General features: G+C 41.3%; 2 protein-coding genes across 3 annotated transcripts in view; one reads left to right on the forward strand and one right to left on the reverse strand.

The window, feature by feature from the left end:
• The window catches only part of nop58 (NOP58 ribonucleoprotein homolog (yeast)), a 49,456-nt gene extending 43,357 nt beyond the window's left edge, over positions 1-6,099 (forward strand). Inside the window, exon 16 of the mRNA XM_080198538.1 lies at positions 4,383-6,099. The gene's annotated coding sequence lies outside the window, so the exon portion shown is untranslated. The remainder of the gene's footprint in view (positions 1-4,382) is intronic.
• The window catches only part of LOC145349904 (protein FAM117B-like), a 334,408-nt gene that overhangs the window by 304,126 nt on the left and 14,332 nt on the right, over positions 1-15,950 (reverse strand). For both annotated transcript variants that reach the window (XM_080198540.1, XM_080198542.1), the window contains exon 2: positions 9,151-9,226. In XM_080198540.1, coding sequence (XP_080054666.1) covers positions 9,151-9,226 — 76 coding nt within the window. The remainder of the gene's footprint in view (positions 1-9,150; positions 9,227-15,950) is intronic.

Below are 15,950 nucleotides of genomic sequence, written 5' to 3' on the forward strand. Positions count from 1 at the left end.
CTTCAAAGGAATATGCCCAGTTTGTACTTAAACCCATCATTGAGGGCAGTCCTTCGAAATGGAAGGTGACATGCCTTAAGCTTGATAAGTCTTCAGATGACCGAGGAGTCCTGATTCTGGATCTACAAGTTCTTCCATATTGGGGACATGTTGTTGCAAGGGGGAGTGAAATTGTTTCCCTCACCTTCCTCTGCTATTAAGAAATGGTGTGGATATGCCAGTGTTGGACTGGGGTAAACACAGTAAAAAGTCTGACAACACCAGGTTTAAGTCCAACCGATTTATTTGATAGTAAACTCACTAGCTTTCGAGGTTACCCCCTTCGTCAGGTGAACGGAGAATTCTGACCTCAGACAGAGCATATAAAGCACAGACAGTTTACAGATTACTGATTAGAATGCGAATCTTTACATCTAACCTGTTCAAGTCCTAAAGTGGCCGACAATGTGTGTGGAAGGAGCACTGATCACAGGTTAAAGAGATGTGTATTGTCTCCAGACAGTACAGTAAGTGAGGTTTTGCAAACCCAGGCAAGTCACGGGGGTTACAGATAGTGCAACATGAACCCAAGATCCCTGTTGAGACTGTCCTCATGTGTGCGGAACTTGGCTATCAGTCTCTGCTCAGCGACTCTGCGCTGTTGTGTGTCGTGAAGGCCGCCTTGGAGAATGCTTACCTGAAGGACGGAGGCTGAATGCCCATGACCACTGAAGTGTTTGCCAACAGGAAGGGAACAGTCTTGCCTGGTGATTGTCGAGCGATGTTCATTCATCCGTGTACGACAAGTCGACAATCACCAGGCCGTGGGCATTCAGCCTCTGTCCTTCGGGTAAGCATTCTCCAAGGCGGCCTTCACGACACACAACAGCGCAGAGTCGCTGAGCAGAGACTGATAGCCAAGTTCCGCACACATGAGGACGGTCTCAACAGGGATCTTGAGTTCATGTTGCACTATCTGTAACCCCCGTGACTTGCCTGGGTTTGCAAAACCTCACTTACTGTACTGTCTGGAGACAATACACATCTCTTTAACCTGTGATCAGTGCTCCTTCCACACACATTGTCAGCCACTTTAGGACTTGAACAGCAGGTTAGGTGTAAAGATTCGCATTCTAATCAGTAATCTCTAAACTGTCTGTGCTTTATATGCTCTGTCTGAGGTCAGAACTCTCCATTCACCTGACAAAGGGGGTAACCTCGAAAGCTAGTGAGTTTACTATCAAATAAATCGGTTGGACTTAAACCTGGTGTTGTCAGACTTTTTACTGTGTTAAGAAATGGAACAGCCTAGTTTTGGGGCACCTTTGCTGGACCCCTGGGATGAGCAGGAGGTATCCTAAAAAGGACAGCTCACCATGGATGCAGCTGCCAAAGGTGCAGCACCCTTGTTCTGATCCAAGTGCCTGAGAACCACCACGCATCCGCATGCCAAATGTAGAATCTTGGTTGGGGGCCTCCAGATATCATAGCCCTGGCCCGATTACCGATCCTTCACTGCCTGATGGAGGCTGCATGTGCCGTTGTTTATCTTTCCGGCGTGGAGTCAGGTTTCACACAGTCTTGGTGGCTGCAGGCTAGATTGAGTGATATGGTGGACTATGACAACTGGGGCCCCTTTCCCATTGCAGCCTTTTTCTACCTGCACAGCCATTGGGGTTGCTGCAGTTGAGAACTCCTTGGGTCATTTTTTCTCTGCAACCTCTCCCTCAACATTAATACCATGGGAAGCCCTGCCAGGAGTGGGAGCCATGATATGGAGATGCAGGCATAAACACAGTAAGAAGTCTCAGAACACCAGGTTAAATAAAGTCCAACAGGTTTATTTGGTAGCATAAGCCACAAGCTTTCAGAGCACTACTCCTTCATCAGGTGAGTGGGAGTTCTGTTCACAAACAGGGCATATACAGACACCAACTCAATTTACAAGATAATGGTTGGAATGCAAATCTTTCCAGTTACTCAAGTGTTAAAGGTACAGACAATATGAGTGGAGAGAGGATTAAGCACAGGTTAAAGAGATGTGTATTGTCTCCAGCCAGGACAGTTAGGGAGATGTTGCAAGCCCAGGCAAGTAGTGGAGGTTACAAATAGTGTGACATGAACCCAAGATCCCGGATGAGGCTGTCCCCATGTGTGCAGAAGTTCGCTATTTGCTCAGCGATTCTGTGTTGTCATGTGTCCTGAAGGCCACCTTGGAGAATGTTTACCCGAAGATCGGAGGCTGAATGCCCTTGACCGCTGAAGTGTTCCCCAACAGGAAGAAAACACCCTGGCCTGGTGATTGTCCAGCAGCGTTCATTCATTCGTTGTCACTGTGTCCACATGGTCCCCCCAATGTACCATGGTTCGAGACATCCTTTCCTGCAACGTATCATGTGTACAATGTTAGCTGAGTTGCAAAGGTATGTACCGTGTACCCGGTGGACAGTGCTTCCATGCAAGACGACGGCACCCGTGTCCATGATCCGGCGCGTCTTGCAGAGGGAGCTTGGGTTCCCTGAAAGACGCAAGCCTCTCCACTGCAGCAAGGTGACGATCTTCAGAAAGGATGCCTAAATTATCTCTTCCCTGAATTTCCATCATTACTGCTTTAATTTCCAATCGCCTTTTCCACCTGTGCATGGTTCGTCCTTAACTCACTAAAATTAGTTCTTCCCCATTTGAACATTTTTACTTCCAATACTTCCTGCACTATAATTACTTTAGATATAATTCCATCCTCCGCAGTGATAACTGATTACTTAAAGTTTGAGAATCCACCTGAACAATCTTTCTTGATGTTCCCTGCCTCCCTGTGACATTGTATTCTCTCCTGAACATATTAACTCCTTATTGAACTGCAGGGCCAAAGATAGTTTATTTTGCACAAAGCTCTATTGTCTTGAAGTCACTCAGTTTCCTTAAATGTCGTTTGGATAATGCGTAGATGGCAATAACTAGCTCCCATTGTATGGGATTTGGTTTGCAGTTGCTTCGGAAGGCAGAGACACCAAACTGTGTGCTCTCTTCGATCCGATTTTGCTCACCTTCTGCTAGTTGGGCAAAAATGGCAGTAGCCTTAAAGCAGGATCAGTTATTAAACCAGGACCAGGCATTAAGTCGAGGGAAATACCATCACTGGTGGGCATAAACATCCATTGTCATTTTTGTGTGTGCACCTTAACATGGGAAATAGTGTGTTTTACTTGTATTATCACAAGATTGCCAACAGGTGGCAGAATTTCACTTTAATACATCGCGGCAAGACAAAACATGGCTCAGATCTTGCAGTTGACAGCTGTAATACTCTGTATACCATCAACTGTACGATCTACTGAGAATTTAAAATGTTGTTTGCACAAAGAAAACAAATTATCCAATAATTGTGCAGTGTAAATAACAACAAAATATGAATTTAAAAAAATGCAGATTATCTGAATTAAGTAACTTTGATTTAAGAGTTGACTATTCACCCAAATATATGAAACATTCACAAGACAGATGAATTGATAGCACAAGTAGGAATAAATGGATAACATGATGTCCATTACAGAGACATAGTTAGAAGGCTGGGAACTAAATATTCAAAGGCATGTGACATTTTGAAAGTTCAGAAATAAAGGTAAAGGAGGTGGGGCAGCTCTGTGAAGAAAGGATGAGATCAGTACAGTGGCGAGATAATGAGCTTGCGTGGAGGAGCAAGATGTGGAATCACTTTGGGGGAAGTAAGAAACAGAAAGGCGAACAAGTCATTGGTGGAAGTCATTTAGAGGTCCTTGCAGTAGTTACAGTGTAGGACATGAATTAAGAAATAATGGGAGCTTGTAAGAATGTTTCTGCCAATAATCGTGGGTGATTTTAGCCTTCAAATAGATTGGAGGAATCAAATTGGCAAAGGTAGCCTTGAGGATGTGCTCATACATGTATTTAAGACAGATTCTTAGGAAAATATGTTTGGAACTAATTAGATGTCATGTGCCAGTACATTATGAACTTCAGTCAACACTTTAAAATTTTGAACAGACTATTAAAATGGCCACTGAAAATCATACAATCTTTGGCATTTTGAGCTCCAGACGGTCCTGAGGGTCAAGCAAGCACCTAATTAAACACAGATATTCACAGCTATCCAGGGAATTCACATATCCATTTGTTTAAGGATGGACTATCAACAAAATAAAAAGTCCAAATTCAATGTGTGTTAGACAAATGTAAATAGATCCCTTTGACTTTTATTGTATTATGATGGTCCCTCATCCAAATTAGATTGATGAATTTCAAGGTGCCAAATGATATTGCAGAATGTATAATCAGCACAGCACTTCTTTTTGAGGAAAAAAGGACTTGGAACTTGTACATGTCACATGGTAAGGAAGTCATTTTGTTGTCTCCTCTTAAAATAGCTGCAAGAAGTTGTGCTGCAGACAGAGATTCACCAGAAAGCCATTGAACCAACTGTGAGCTATCTAAGCAGCCAAAGTAATAAGCCACTTTGAAAGTGAAAAAATGACATCACCCCATCCTCCTACCTCATCTGAGAACCAACCTCCTGGAAACTGACTACAAGACTACTGTAGATGTTCTACTTTACAAGATTGTCATTTAAACTAAAGCATCAACTCACCTAAGAAACTGTAGGCTTGCCACAAAAAGAAACACAATCATAAATTATAATTGTATTGTTTTTCCTCCATCTTTATCTTGTCTTTGTGTGTGTGAGATATTGTGTGTGAGTCAAGTGAATGAGCCATTAAATTTTAAACATCTGGGGAAACTGTGTGATAATAAATAACCCTATTTTAAAAAAAAATCACTCAGATTAATCAAATTGGGACAATAACTCTGAGGGTAAGGAAACACAAACCTTTTACATACCAACATATTGGTCATTGGCAATAAAGGATCACATAAATCCTGTCCAGGGCATAGGGAACAGACTGTTTATGTGACAATGTGACAGGGTTAATTAATGATCTCAAAGTAAAAGATCCTTCATGATTGAATTTCACGTTCAATTTGAGGGGTGGGAAACCTGGTTCTGAAACTAGTTTCTTAAACTTAAAAAACTATAGAGTCGGTTAAGGTAGACTGAGATCATAGGTTAAAAGGTAAAACAGTAGACATTTAAGAAGATTTGTCATAACACTCAGCAAAGATATATCCAATTGAGAAAGAAAGCATGCAAAAAACGGCTACCCCATCCATAGCACAGTCAGAATTTTAGGATGGTGTCAAATTGAAAGAAAAGAGATGTATAATGCTGCAAAGGTTTGTGTTAGGACAAAAGATTGGGAAAACGTTAGAAACCAGCAAGGGATGACTAAAAATATAATAAAGATGGAGAAATTATAATGTAGGAGTAAAATAACAAGAAATATAAAAACAGAGTAAGATTCTACATGTATATAGAAAAGAAGAGCTAAACTAAATATTTCTCCCTTAGAAGATGAGTCTAGGGAATTAATAATGGGAGAAAAGGAAATGGCTGAGATTTCGAATAAATATTTTGTAACTGTCTTCAAAGTAGAATACACTAAGAGAACTCCAAGAATTGCAAAATATGAAGGGAAAAAAAGAGAGGAACTTAAAAACAATGACAATCAATGGAGAAAAAATACTATGAAAACTAATGGGACTGAAGACTAACAAGTTACCTGGTTCTGATGATGTGCATCAGAGGATCTTAAAAAAAGTAACTGCAGAGATAGAAGATGCACTGGTTGTAATCTTCCAAAATTCCCTAAACTCTGTGAAATTTCCAGTTGATTGGAAAACTGTAAAAGTCACACCTCTGTTCAAGAAAGGAGAGCCCAACATCATTGAGAAAATGTTAGAATCCATTATTGATGAAGTAGTAGTAGGAGGACATTTAGGAAATCAAAACAGTCTTGTGTTTGACTGAGTTCTTTGAGGGTGAAACAAGTAGAATGCGTAACGGGGAACTTGTGCATATGGTGTATTTAGATTTCCAATGGGCATCTGATAAATGCCACATAAAGATAAGAGTTCATGGTGTTGAGGATAACATCCTAGCATTGATATTGGATTGGTTGACTAACAGGAAACAGACAGTCATGATAAATGGGTAATTTTCAGGTTGCTAAACTGTAACTAGTGCGGTGCCATATGGACCAGTGCTGGGGGTCTCCATTATTTATAATCTTATTAATGCCTTGGATGATGGGATTAAGTGTATTCTTGCCAAATTTGGTAAAAATAGGTAGGAAAACAAGTTGTGAGAAGGACATAAAGAGTCTTCAAAAGAATGTAGAAGTATAGATTAAAATTTAGGTTGAGAGAGTGGACAAAGTATTGACAGATGGAATATAATGTGGAAAAATGTGAAGTTGACATTTTGACAGGAAGAATAGAAAAGCAGAATATTATTGAAATGGAGACAGACTGGAGAATGCTGTGGTACAGAAAATGCTGTGGTGTAGAGGGAACTGGTGCTCTCATACATGAGTCACAGAAGGTTAGCATGCAGGTGCAGCAAGTAATTAGGAAGGCATTCTTCTGGCAAGGGGGGATGGAGTATAAAAATAGGGGAGTCTTGCTAAAACTGTATAGGGCATTGGTAAGACCATACCTAAAATACTGTGTACGATTCTGGTCTCCCTATTTAAGGAGAGATGCATATTGGAGCAACTCAAAAAGTTCACAAGGTAGATTCCTTGACGAAGGAATTGTTTTATGAGGACAAGTTGAGTGTATGCTCATTGGAATTTAGAAGAAGAGGTGATCTTATTGAGACATATATGATTCTGAAGGAGCTTGACAGGATGCTGGGAGCATGTTTTCCCTCATGAGGAAATCTAGGACTAGAGAGAAGAGCTTCAAAATTAGTGGTCTCCAATTTAAGAGCAATGAGATATTTCTTATCTCAGAGGGTCATAAATCTTTGGAACTCTCTACCTGGAGAGCATTGGGGGCTAGATTATTGAATTCATGGCTGATTTTGGCAGATTTTTGACACCCGGGGAATTGAAAGTTTTGGCAGGGAAGGCAGGAAAGTGGAGTTGAGGCCAGACCATTAGCCATGATTTTACTGAGTGATGGAACAGGCTCCCAGGGCTGAATGGCTTACTTGTGCTCTGATTTTTTTAATGTTCTCCAAAGGTTGTGCTATAACAGAATCTTGCCAATAGAATTAGCATTGTAATCCACATAATTATTTGAATTTTGTATATTTAGCCACTTAAGCAGGTTAGAAACAGTATGGTGCATTCAAGATTATGTAAACTTTTAATGATGCAGTAGATAATAAATATTGCCAAATAATCTTCCCAGCTCTGAAATTTAGTTTTATAACTGTGAAAACTCATTACTTCAGATTGAAGATTAAAAAGCTAATTAAAACGTTTTTAAAAATCTAGCATTTTCTTCAATCTTTTTCTTTGAATTCCATTTTTCTTTTCTTATCTCTATCTCATCCTCTGTACATGATTTAAATCTAATCTATACTTCCTGCTTTATATTTCTTAGTTTATACTCTGTGGCTAAAAATGAACAGTGGTCTTTTTTCAGTCTTGGGAAAGTCGTAAACCAGCACGAGTTGGGTACTGCCTCCTCTGATTGTAACATTGGCCCAAGTGAGACCGATGCCAACTGCTGCCTAAGCACTCAACAGGGGGCTGAGCAGTGTGCGTAAATAGGAGTTGGATCGTCTAACCTGCTTCTCTTAAATGGGAGTCACACTCAATGGATGGAACTGCTGCTGGCTACCTGGTTTCACAACAGCTTCATGTAGATACTGTACAAATGGAGCACAGGGAAGAGTGAGGGATCTAAGGTTCACAAATATAGTGTGGAGGCCTTGGTGGTGGAGGTGAGAAAGAATAAAGAAGCCAGGTAATGGAAGAGAGAATGGGACCAGGCAACCCACAAGATAATGGGAACAAGTAGCCAGGGAGACCAATGCTTGGTTGGCCCTGATGATTTGGCAGAAGTACTACAAGAAATTTAAGGTCAGTGAATACATATTGATATGATTTTTCCTACGCTTCACTCCACTAATCTCTCATGCTGTTAATTGCACCACATCCCATCAGCAGTCCCTGACATTCAGGCTTCACAACTAACCACTAGACACTTCACCTCATCCTCCCACCCTAATCCTGCTACGCTTCTTCAATTCAGCAGTGATAGGCACATCAGGCAAACACAGTACAGCATAACCACTGACAATCTTCTCTCCCTCACATGACAAAGTTGCACACAATAGAAAGGAGCAGAACAAAACTGCTGAAGGACGAGGCATCTGCATCTTCTGAGACCTACAGAGAAGATGGTTGAAAAACCATATAAGTCCTGTCATAATAGAGTTCATAGAAGCTGGTGTCACTGAGGACAGGATGTTTCTGCCTTATGTCCCTTCTCAGCTCCCAGCTCATTTTAATCCTGCTATCTGGCATGATGTGCAAGTTGCTGACGGTGTGACCATGGTCGTCTTGCTTCCCACCAACACCTCTTCTTTCACCCCAAACTTGCTCTCACTTTCTAATTCTATATTTTCAGACTGTTACTGCCATGAACTGCCACCTGCTAGCCACAGCATATCCAGAAGGAAGAGAGGGAGCAACACCTCAGCATTCATAAAGAAGGACCATGATTTGATCTGATACTTTCTGTCAGCTCAGTTACTGGCACTGCACATACATTAGCATGAAGTTGGGAACTGAGTCAGTCACCAGGCATGAGTGAGCTACAGCCAGGCCAAGGGAAAAGGGTAGTTCATGTGCCAGTTTCCCAGAGGCGGTGATCACAAACAAATCTACTACAGAGGCCTCAGATGATGACTTCTGTGCAAAAACATACAGAATAACATTGATGAAGATGTACACCAAGATACTGGGTGCATTGGCTGCCTGTCAGTCAATCTTCTGTGACTGTCAAGAAACATGGAAGTATCTGGTTCCAACTTGGCAGAAGACGACATGGAGGGATTCCCCTCTCTGCAACTTCATTTGCCTGTCCCTTCCTTATTGCAGACTAAAGACAGTGCAGATGCAGTCCCCATTTCTATTGCAGCTTTTGTGTGAAGAGATCACTTCTGCCAAATATATGCAGATGCAGTAACACTTGGTGCAAAATCCAGTAACTCAACACATCGTCAAAAACACTTCATAGTGCTTCCAGAGATTTTGCAGAACTTCATGTAAAACATCTTACCTGCAAGTTGGGTGCCTGGTCCTTTAAATAATGCCGCTGGTGAGTTCCTCTTGCAGCTGTATGGATATTCTTTGTTCTGTGATAAGCAAATGTATGATATGTCAGTAAGGTTGACTGATATCACTACCTGGCCAGTTGGGAACTTTCTGGGAACATTATTAGCATTTTGTCCAGTGGAAGTGACTAGAGGTACTGTGTGTGCCTCAGTTAGAGGGCCTCTGGCGGCTGTCACATTTGCTTAAAGCAGTGCTTTTAATCCAAATTTCACACCCTGAGTACCTCAGTGAGGATTGTTCAATTTGATTGGTTGAAAAGCCATGCAGTTGCTTACCCTGCTGACAGATGCCACAGACAGATTCAAACACATTTCCAGCCAAAGATTTGTGGGCAGCTGTCAGGTGGGTGACAAGCTGTGTTCCATTGCCACCAAACAGAAAATTCAGACTAATACTGTCCACAATGTGGTAAGTTACAACTCCCAGAAATTTTTTTATGATTGACAGCAAGGCAGGCCATTCAGAGCTTACTGCTCCACCATCATTTAAGCTCCTGTGTGAAAATGAAAATCACTGAGGATGAAATGTAGTGTCAATGAGATAATGCATAAAAAAGGAAATATGCAAACTACTTGAATGTTTCATGTTTGGGGCTCCAATGAATATAGTCACAATATGTTTAACTTTTCCTCATTCTATGCCATAGAACAAAAACAGAACAAGATGGAAAATCTCAGCAGGTCGGACAGCATCTGTGGAGAAAGAATAGAGCCAACATTTTGAATCTGGATGACCCTTCGTCAGAGCCAGGCTCAAAACGTTGGCTCTATTCTTCCTCCACAGGTGCTGTCAGAGCTGCTGAGATTTTCCACATTTTCTGTTTTATTTTAGATTCCAGCACCTGCAGTATTTTGCTTTTATCCTTCCATACAATGGATTATCCTAGTGAACATTCTCTGAACTGCCTCCAATGAAATTCTTCCGGCCAGCTGCGCTGCTCGAGTAATGCAGCAGACCAGGAAATATCAGTAGGGGCCTGTAGCAGAATTGATGACCAGCATCCAGCTGATTGCAAGTCTCTCAGACCCTTATTTTAAGCATAATCAGCCTCACGCTGGAAATCAGCATAAAGCTGATTACAATATGGAAATCTGTACTTCCATATCATTAGGAAGCCAGGGTGGTATTGTCCAGGCTTGCTAATGTCTCCCACCCTGCCAGGAGAGGATCCCACCATTGGGGATCACGTATGGTCCCTATAAACAAGGACCAGTTGTGATCATCCTGCTGGTGGGGCAGAGGCCATTGAGGATCCCTTGGGAGATCCCCTGACAGTGCCCATCCGGCACTCTTGCAGTGCACTCGGCAGTGCCAAGGGAGTGGGGCCTAAGGGGGCAGGGACTGGGGGAGGGGGGAGGTTGGTTGGTCATGGTGGGTGGTGGGATCTGCTGCAAAATTGGATTAGAAATTGGTAGGGTTGGGTGATCAGGGCTAGCCATAGGGAGTGGGGGGTCAGGCTGGATGTGGGGAGTGATTGGATTGGATATGGGGAGGGTGTTGGGCTGGACATGGGGATGGGGCCATGGAGGTCAGCGATCGGGGGTGCAGGGGTCATGGAGGTTGGTGATCAGGGGGATCAGGGATGACATTGGGAGGCTGGCAATCGGGAGGTTGGGGATGTGGGGGCCATGTGCATGGGCCAATCCTCCTCCCATTGACAGAATGGAGCATGCACAGTGGCTCGCTCAGCATGCTGATTCCAGCCTCTCTGGCCCACCTGTGCCACCCCCTCCCCCTTACTGGTGCGAATCGCATTAGGGCTCTGTGATGCAGAGAGTCCTCTAGATTCATTCTATTTAGCTCGCCCAAAAAACTGGCAGGATAAACTCCTGTATACTCACCCATTGAGTACTCAGTTTTTATCTGGGAGAATTGTTCCCAATATCTTTTGTTAAATAAGGGGGCCAAAACTGTTCACAGCACTTTGGATGAGGCCTCACCAGTACCTTATGAAGTTGCAGCAAGACTTCCCCACTCTTATACTCTAACCACTTGAAATAAGAGTTAACTTTCCCTTAGCTGGAATTAGCTTCCTGATTACCTGCGCATCGGTGTGCTAGCTTTGTGTGTTTCATGCACAAGTACCTCCAAGTCACTTTCTGTTGCAGCTTTCGGTAGTTTTACTCCATTTAAATTGTACTCAGTTCTTTTGTTCTCCCTTCCAAAACGAACAACTTCACATTTTCTCACATTCTACTCCACTTGCCAACTTTTTGCCCACTTACTTAACTTATCAATATCTCTGTAAACTGCTTGCATCCCTCTCACAACTTGCCTTTACACCTATTTTTGTGTTATCTAGAAATTTGGCTACAGTATATTTGCTTCCTTCCTCCAAGTCATTAATATATATTATAAACAGTTGCAGTCCCAGCGTAATCCCTATGGCACTCCATTGATTACTGGTCACCAATCTGAAAAATAACCCTTATTAACAACTCATTGTTTCCTGCCCATTAGTCAATTCTCTGTTCATGCCAATATGTTATCTCCAACCCCACGGGCTCTTTTCTTATGCCTTAACCTTTTGTGAGGTACCTTGTTGGATACCTTCTGGAAGTCCAAATATAACACACCTACTGGTTCCCCTCTATCCACTCTGTTGAGATTTCCTCGAAAAACTCTAATAAATTAAAATAATCCCTATAATACAGAAGGAGGTCATTAGTTTGTCTAATTACTTCTCTGGTAATGGTGGTAGTATTTAATTCCTTCCCCCATTTCCTTTAGTATTAATGGGATATTTGAAGCATCTGATAGCAAATTATCTGTTATTATCTCTGCCATCTAGCTAGTGAGTTTACTATCAAATAAATCGGTTGGACTTAAACCTGGTGTTGTCAGACTTTTTACAATCTCCTTGTTTCTCACAACTATCTCCCCAGATTCATTTTCTATGAACCATATGTTTACTTTGACTGCACTCTTCCTTTTTACATATTTAAAGCAACTCTTGCCAGTTTTTATATTCATGGCTAATTTACCCTCTCTTTTTATTATATTTTTAGTCCTCCTTTGCTGGATTCTGAATTTATCCCAATCTTCAGGGCTTTCACTGACTTTTGCCTCCGTATATGCTTTCTCTTTAAACTTAACACTCTCATCAATTTCCTTGGTTAGCCGCCATTGGTTTATCCCTCTCTTAGAATTTTTCTTCCTTTCTGGGATATATTTTTGCTGAGAGTCATGAATTACCTCCTTAAATGTCTACCACTGCTTGCTTACTGTCATTCCTGCTAATCTATCTGCCCAGTCCATTTTAACTAACCTATCTTCATTTCATTGTAGTTCCCTTTATTTAAGTTAAACACACTTGTTTTTGACTCAAGTTTCTCACTCTCCAACTGAACATTAATTTCTATCATGTTATGATCACTACTTTTTAGGGGATCTTTTACTCCAAAATCATTTATTAAACATGCCTCATTATCCATTACCAAGATAGCTTGTTCCTGGTTGGTTCCATTACATATTGTTCTCAGAAACAATCCCTAATGCACTCTATGAATTCATTGTTGCAGTTACCCTTTTCAACTTAGAATCGTAGAAACCCTACAGCACAGAAAGAGGCCATTTGGCCCATCGAGTCTGCACCGACCACAATCCCACCCAGGGTCTACCCCCATATCCCTACATATTTACCCACTAATCCCTCTAACCTCTGCATCTCAGGACACTAAGGGCGATTGATTAACCAATCAACACGAAGATTAAAGTCTTGCTTTATTGCTCTATTCTTTTTGCATGTTCCTCTCATTTGCTAACTTATACTCTTTCCTACAATATGGTCGCAATTTAGGGGTTTATACTTGACTCCTACCAATGTCTTTTTTCCCTTGCTGCTTTTTACCTCCACCCAAATGGACGCTACATCATCCGAACCCCGATCATCTCTCACAACTGACCTAATTTCATCTCTTATTAACAGTGCTACCGCACCACCTTTTCCTTCCTTCCTATCTTTCTGAAAAGTCAAATATCCCTGCGTATTGAGTTCCCAGTTTTGATCTCCTTTCAACCATGTCTCCGTATAGGCATATCCATTTACCTCAATTTAGCAACACTATGGGATGTTTGCAAATTAATGATAATAATGAAAGAAGAAAATAACAATTAAAATGATAAAAATCTCTGAATAAAACATTAATCCAATGGGGAAGAGAAAATATATGACTTGAAAAATAAAAGATGTTAATATAAAGATTTCTCTTGCTCCACTGTGATTTGTGGGCAAGAAAATGCAAAGACACAGGAAAAACTGAAAATACATAACGTGTGTGGAAAAATCATCAGTGCAACAAAATGTTAATGACACTGATACAAATCTGTGTAAAAGGGAACCATAACACAAGACCAGTGGTACTTACACAAAATGGCTAAACTGATTGACAAAACAGGATTTTCCTTTATTTGTACACACACACATTCCTAATCCATTGCAACCTGCTTACGATGAATATCCTGTTGTTACCTACACTAAACACAAGTGATGAAGCTTCAATCTCATGGAATAATGTTATCACATTCTGTACTAAGTTGCCTGATTTCAGCCAGTTCTGACTTTGAAACAATATGACTATCCTTGGGCTCCTGAATTGGGAGGAAAAAGCATAAAATGCTTGAGTGAGCATCATGTGAAGTCTGCCATCTATTGCTGACTGGTCTCAAATTCCCATGAAGGGCAAATTCCATGACACTAATGGAATTGTATCCCAAGGAAAGTCATTGCGTTCTGAGACAGAAGGGGTAAATTGGCAATACACAATATCCTGATACTTGCAGACGTGAGTGTTGGCATGAGACTTGGAAGCACATTGGCACCCAAGAAACATTTCCAATTCCAAAGCTTTTCCAGATGAGTTGGCAAAACTCCGGTCATCTACAATCTGTGGCAGAGGCATTTTACAATGCGTCCTTTGTTTCTTGCCTTGCAATGAACATCACAGAGAGAACAACTCACTCAATCAGCAGGCACCACTGGCAATACACTATATTTGTCATGCAGAGAATTTCAATGAAGAAAGGTTTGTTTAATAAGATATCTCCTGGTTTAAAATGAATTTGAACAGGCTTCTGGATTCATGATCTTGCACAATTAATTCATTGAAGTTAAAGAAAAAACTGGATTTTTAGGATGTTCTATTTTCTCCCTTTGCTATAACTCTTGCTGGACTTCCGACCATTCTCTGAGTGGGATAATTTTACCTCTGCCAATGATACATTTCCTCTGCTAGGAGCTGTACTTTTCACTTATTTATCACCAACTACCACCCCCTTTTCCTAAGAGTACTGATGACCTCCAGTACCTTTTCCAAAATGAAAATTATTTATATTAATGTTTATTCAGGGGGATTATTCATTCATGGAGGATATCCAAATACACCTCTATCCAATCACTGTTCTATTTTTCCACCTCCCATACAAACATTCGAACTGAAGTCAGTGAACAGTGATCAGGGGCAGGCAAAGGTCTGCTTCCTAATCAACATCTCCTGGTGCAGAAACTGGCAAGTTTCTGCTCCACAGACCTAGAATACCTGGTGCTAAAATGCCGCCCCTACTATCTTCCGCGGGAGTTCATCTGTTATCCTGGCGGCAGTTTACATCCCTCCCCATGCGGACGTGAAGATCGTGCTGGACGAAATATACACTACCACAAATAGCCTTGAGATGAAACATCCTGAGGCCTTGTTCATCGTGGCCAGGGACTTCAATCAGGCAAAGTTCAATAATGTACGACCAAGTTACCAGGGGTCACGTACCAACTGATTCAAGACTAGTTTCTTCCCTGCTGCCATCAGACTTTTGAATACACCTACCTTGAATTAAATTGATCTTTCTCTATACCCTAGCTATAACTGTAACAGTATCATTCTGCACTCTCTAATTTCCTTATCTATGAACAGTATGCTTTGTCTGTATAGTGCGCAAGAAACAATACTTTTCACTGCATACTAATACATGTGACAATAATAAATCAAATCAAAAATTGTCATGAACTTGATGTTATCAGTGAGGCTGTCCCAAATTGGGACTCCAGTTCATGGTGGTATATAGTTCTGTTTACAGAAATTGTGTGAGGAGCCACATGCAAGACCCAGTGAGAACAGTAACCAGCCCAGTCAAAGTACATTTATTAAAGACTATTTATTATAATAAAGAAGACATATATACATGTACAGGACTATAATGATCGAAGACCATTGCACAAAAGAAATTGCTGAACACGGGCACACAGTCTAAGTAAAAATTACCCTTTTGATCTAAAATACGTTTATGAGATCTGAACTCTCTCAAGACTTCTCTCTTCCCAAACAACATGCAACTCAAACTCCTATCAATAGATCTATAAGTCAAGGGCAGCTTGTAGTTATAACACAATATATGATTGAGTAGTTATTCTGAAAACCATTTCTTTGTTCAGTGAACATATGATTTTTGCAGTCTAGCTTCTGGTATGTTAGTTAGAAATGACTTACGTGCTGCTAGATGGAAAATCTGCCCCTCAGAACTGCTAGATGAATAATGATGAGCTACCATTTCTGGCCAAGATTTCTGCCCCCAGAGTATTTGATGCCAAGAAAGGCCTGCTGCTGGCTGCCTAAGTTTCTGACTAACACTTGGTCAGGTAGGAGTTCTCTAAAGCAGATGATGCAGAGCTCTCACCAGTTCTCCAGCCAACAGGCGAGACCTCATCGTGTAGATTAAAAACCACTCCTTGTTGTATAACAGGAGTCACATCAA

Source organism: Carcharhinus amblyrhynchos, chromosome 11 (genome assembly GCF_965287045.1).
Source record: "Carcharhinus amblyrhynchos chromosome 11, sCarAmb.v2.hapA, whole genome shotgun sequence".
Classification (NCBI taxonomy): Eukaryota; Metazoa; Chordata; class Chondrichthyes; order Carcharhiniformes; family Carcharhinidae; genus Carcharhinus; species Carcharhinus amblyrhynchos.